The sequence below is a fragment of the Neomonachus schauinslandi genome, chromosome 9, assembly GCF_002201575.2.
Source record: "Neomonachus schauinslandi chromosome 9, ASM220157v2, whole genome shotgun sequence".
NCBI classification, from domain to species: Eukaryota; Metazoa; Chordata; class Mammalia; order Carnivora; family Phocidae; genus Neomonachus; species Neomonachus schauinslandi.
In genome coordinates, this window is record NC_058411.1 from 113007111 (window position 1) to 113012176 (window position 5066).

Below are 5066 nucleotides of genomic sequence, written 5' to 3' on the forward strand. Positions count from 1 at the left end.
TCGGAACCCCGAGACACAGACAGATGAAGTCTGGTGGCCCTTCATCTCCCCCTATCTCCCCCTGGGGGTCAGAAAAATCTTCTCGGAGCAGTAGACATTAAATCAGGCCATGGAGATGGGGTTTCAACAGGCAGGGGAAGGGGCATTCCAGGAAGAAAGAACTGCAAGGGCCAAGGTCAGGAACACTCGTTCACTGGGCCCTGAGCCCTGAGCTCGGGAGGCCGGGGCGGTCACAGTGGACCTGGAGGAAGGGGGGAGTCGGAGAGACTCCACGGTGAGGGGGCGGCATCAGGGCAGAGTCCCAGCTTTCTGGCTGGGGAGCCCGCCACTGCCACTGATCAGGAAAGCCCACTGGGGAGCAGATTCATGAACACGGACAGGTGCCACTGGGTTTGCTGATATCCCAGGGCTCTTGGGCTGGGGTTCAACTGCAGTGGTGGTGAGGAGAGGGCCATGGTGTCTGTGCCTGGGGAAGCTCAGGCTGAGAGGGTGACCCCCAGCAGCCTCAGGAGCCCTGGCCTGGCAGGCTGGGGACCAGACATACTCCTCTGCAGGCTGTTCCCGGAGGCTTCAGCCTCTGAGCCCCTTTGATTCCCTCTGTGAGCCCTGAGGGCAACTCAGCAGGTCTGGCTTTATCCCTGATGAGCACCAGGGGAAGCTGAGGCTCAGGGTGTGCGGTGGGGTATGGGGTGCATGCCTGGATCACATTGCCTATGAAACATAAAATGTAAAGGAGGTGGACGCCACCTGGGGTGCCAATGCCAGGCTCCTCTTCAGTGCACCCCACCCCCCATCCCAGGGATGCTGGGGAATTCCTTTGGGAGGGCTCTGGGCAGGGTCAGGAGTACGGAGGAAGCAGCGTGGGGTGGCAGGAGACTCTCTGGCCTGGGCATCTGGACCTCACTCGGGGGTCCTGGGTGGGTGTCCTGTGCCACTCTGGGCCCCCCACCCCCCACTCTCTGTCTGTGTCACGGACCCCCTGACAGGGCAGGAGGGCCCAGGGTGGGGCCGGCCAAACACGGTCCCCTAACCGCCGCCTCTGTCCTGTGCTTGCTCCTGGCTGCAGGTGAGCGAGAGGATGCTGGCGGGGGGTGCGAGGAGCATGCCCAGCCCCCTCCTGGCCTGCTGGCAGCCCATCCTCCTGCTGGTGCTGGGCTCGGTGCTGTCAGGCTCGGCCTCCGGCTGCCCGCCCCGCTGCGAGTGCTCGGCCCAGGAGCGGGCCGTGCTCTGTCACCGCAAGCGCTTCGTGGCGGTCCCTGAGGGCATCCCCACCGAGACCCGCCTGCTGGACCTGGGCAAGAACCGCATCAAGACACTCAACCAGGACGAGTTCGCCAGCTTCCCGCACCTGGAAGAGCTGGAGCTCAACGAGAACATCGTGAGCGCCGTGGAGCCCGGCGCCTTCAACAACCTCTTCAGCCTGCGGACGCTGGGGCTGCGCAGCAACCGGCTGAAGCTCATCCCCCTGGGCGTCTTCACGGGCCTCAGTAACCTGACCAAGCTGGACATCAGCGAGAATAAGATCGTCATCCTGCTGGACTACATGTTCCAGGACCTGTACAACCTCAAGTCGCTGGAGGTCGGCGACAATGACCTCGTCTACATCTCCCACCGGGCCTTCAGCGGCCTCAACAGCCTGGAGCAGCTGACGCTGGAGAAATGCAACCTGACCTCCATCCCCACCGAGGCGCTGTCCCACCTGCACAGCCTCATCGTCCTGAGGCTCCGGCACCTCAACATCAACGCCATTCGGGACTACTCCTTCAAGAGGTTGTACCGGCTCAAGGTCTTGGAGATCTCCCACTGGCCCTATTTGGACACCATGACACCCAACTGCCTCTATGGCCTCAATCTGACCTCCCTGTCCATCACCCACTGCAACCTGACCGCCGTGCCCTACCTGGCCGTGCGCCACCTGGTCTATCTCCGCTTCCTCAACCTCTCCTACAATCCCATCAGCACCATCGAGGGCTCCATGTTGCATGAGCTGCTGCGGCTGCAGGAGATCCAGCTGGTGGGTGGGCAGCTGGCCGTGGTGGAGCCCTACGCCTTCCGCGGCCTCAACTACCTGCGCGTGCTCAACGTCTCGGGCAACCAGCTGACCACCCTGGAGGAGTCGGCCTTCCACTCGGTGGGCAACCTGGAGACGCTCATCCTGGACTCCAACCCGCTGGCCTGCGACTGCCGGCTCCTGTGGGTGTTCCGGCGCCGCTGGCGGCTCAACTTCAACCGGCAGCAGCCCACGTGCGCCACGCCCGAGTTCGTCCAGGGCAAGGAGTTCAAGGACTTCCCCGACGTGCTCCTGCCCAACTACTTCACCTGCCGCCGCGCCCGCATCCGGGACCGCAAGGCGCAGCAGGTGTTTGTGGACGAGGGCCACACGGTGCAGTTCGTGTGCCGGGCGGACGGCGACCCGCCGCCCGCCATCCTCTGGCTCTCGCCCCGCAAGCACCTGGTTTCGGCCAAGAGCAATGGGCGGCTCACAGTCTTCCCCGACGGCACGCTGGAGGTGCGCTACGCCCAGGTGCAGGACAACGGCACGTACCTGTGCATCGCGGCCAATGCGGGCGGCAACGACTCGATGCCGGCCCACCTACACGTGCGCAGCTACTCGCCCGACTGGCCCCATCAGCCCAACAAGACCTTCGCTTTCATCTCCAACCAGCCGGGTGAGGGAGAGGCCAACAGCACCCGAGCCACCGTGCCTTTCCCCTTCGACATCAAGACCCTCATCATCGCCACCACCATGGGCTTCATCTCTTTCCTGGGCGTCGTCCTCTTCTGCCTGGTGCTGTTGTTCCTCTGGAGCCGGGGCAAGGGCAACACGAAGCACAACATCGAGATCGAGTACGTGCCCCGCAAGTCGGACGCGGGCATCAGCTCCGCCGACGCGCCCCGCAAGTTCAACATGAAGATGATCTGAGGACGGGGCGGGGGGGGGCAGGGACCCCCGGGGCAGGCCGGGCAGGGGAAGGGGCCTGGCCGCTGAGCGCTCGCTCCTCAGTCCTTCCCGCCGCTCCCCTGGCCCTCCACACACACCCCTGTTCCCTGCGGCTCCCCCCCACCCCCCACCCCCTGCCAGCCCTCACCGCCTGCCCTCTGTCTACCAGGACCTCCGCAGGCCAGGCCTGGGGACTCCACCTGCACAGGGCCACACGTTGACAGACTGGAGTCAGAAGCCGACAGACCGACACGCGGCACAGTCAATAATTCAATAAAAAAAAGTTACGAGCTTCCTCTGTAACTTGGGTTTCAATAATTATGGATTTTTATGAAAACTTGAAATAATAAAAAGAGAAAAAAAAAAACTATTTCCTATAGCTAGTCGGAATGCAAACTTTTGACGTCCTGATTGCTCCAGGGCCCTCTTCCAACTCAGTTTCTTGTTTTTCTCTTCTTCCTCCCCCTCCTCCTCCTCCTTCTCTTCCTCCTTTCTCTTCTCTTCCCCTATGGGGAGGGATCACTCAGGAAAACAGGAAAGGAGGCTCCAGCCCCCCCTGCCCGGGCAGCTGACAGGAGCGGGCAGGGCGGCAGGTGTGGGCCCGGCTCCGGGCTGGCCGTCTGCAGGGAGCAGGCGGAGGAGACAGGGCTGCCTGGTGGGGGTGGGGGCTGGTGGCCAAGCCGCCGGGAAGCAGTACTGCCGGGGGTCGGGGGCCCGACTCGGGTGTGGCTGAGACTCTGGACAGGGGCTGGGGTCCTCCTGCAGGACGGCACAGTCAGTGCAGAGGGCCAGGGGCTGGAGGCAGGACCGAGGCCTAACTTCTGGTCCCAGCTCTGCCACTGACTTACTGTGTGGTTTCAGACAGGTCACTGACCCTCTCTGGGCCTCAGTCTCCACATCTGTACAAATGGAAACGTGACCCCCCGCCCTGCCTACCTCACAGGGCTGTTGTGAGGAATTGATGAGATGATGTATGTGAAACACTTTGTAACCTGTAAAGCGCTGTGCACATGTGTGGGTGACTGTTCTCATTATGGTCATTATTATCTCACCATGGGGGGAGCGTGGGCTCAGGCTTGGGGGCAGATCGGGGAAGGGCCGCTGGCTCCAGGGACTTGCAGAGGCTCTCCTTAGAACAGCGGCCCCGGGCCGCCGCCATCCGATGAGCCTAGCCCGGGCTCTGAAGAGTTGTGGGTGTGGGAGCGGGGTCCACTGCACTGGAGGTGACCTGGAGGGTCAGACGCCACCCCGCCCGCTCACACCAAACTGGGCCGCTCCAAACTCGGCCTTGGGAAGGGCTGCCGCGGATGACAGAATTGCCAAGGGCCAGTCCGGTCGCCCTGTCACCTTCCCTGACTCCGTGGGCCCTGACTCAAGAGGCTGGGGACTAGCTCGGCCAGCATCTCTGTCGGGCAGGGAGGGCGCCCGTTGGTGTGGAAAAAGGTTGATGGTCCCTGGGGAGCAGGCTAGACTAGTGATTATAGGCTCTGAGCTCTGAGCTTTGGGCTTGAGTCCTGTTCTAGCACCGGCTAGCTCTTCGGGATTGTTACTTAACCCCTCTGAGCCTCGGTCTGCTTCTCTGTCACATAAAGATGATCTTACTACTTTTGGTCATTAGGACGTTAAATGAAGGAGCATAGGTGTATTTGTTGTTTGGTGTGGTACCTGGCACCCAGTAAGCCCTCTACTGGTGCTGGTGGTGATTCCTATCAAGGCCAACTCTGGTGCAGATGCAGAGGCTGAGGACCAGAGAGGGTGGTAGCATATCCAAAGCCACACAGCTTCTAAGTGACAGGACCAGGGCCTGGGAGTTCCAGACTCCCAGAGCCACAGACTCCTAAGCCTGGCTTGGGACTTCTCAGAGCCAGGCCTGGGGACCCCCACCTAGCAGGAGACCGCTTTGGGGAGCACAGGAGCAGAGAGGGGAGTCCTTGGGCAAGGGGGTGGCTTGTACATAACACGAGGCCAGTGGTATCACATGAGGCTCCAAGAACCTGATAGGCCTGCTCACCTCCAGAGAGAGACAGGCACACAGCCTGTCCATGGCCCCAGCCCTAGATACCTTGTTGGGCACCGTTCTCCCTCAGGAGCCAGCCCGTGGGATTGTTACTTACCCCTCTGAGAC

The 5066-nt window shown here is 62.0% G+C and overlaps 1 protein-coding gene across 1 annotated transcript; it reads left to right on the plus strand.

The window, feature by feature from the left end:
- Positions 1-1066: 1066 nt before the first annotated feature.
- LINGO1 (leucine rich repeat and Ig domain containing 1) lies at positions 1067-3958 on the plus strand. The gene has a single exon (XM_021694000.1). It carries the CDS (start codon positions 1079-1081, stop codon positions 2921-2923), a length of 1845 nt encoding a protein of 614 aa, XP_021549675.1. The 5' UTR covers positions 1067-1078; the 3' UTR covers positions 2924-3958.
- Positions 3959-5066: the final 1108 nt, after the last annotated feature.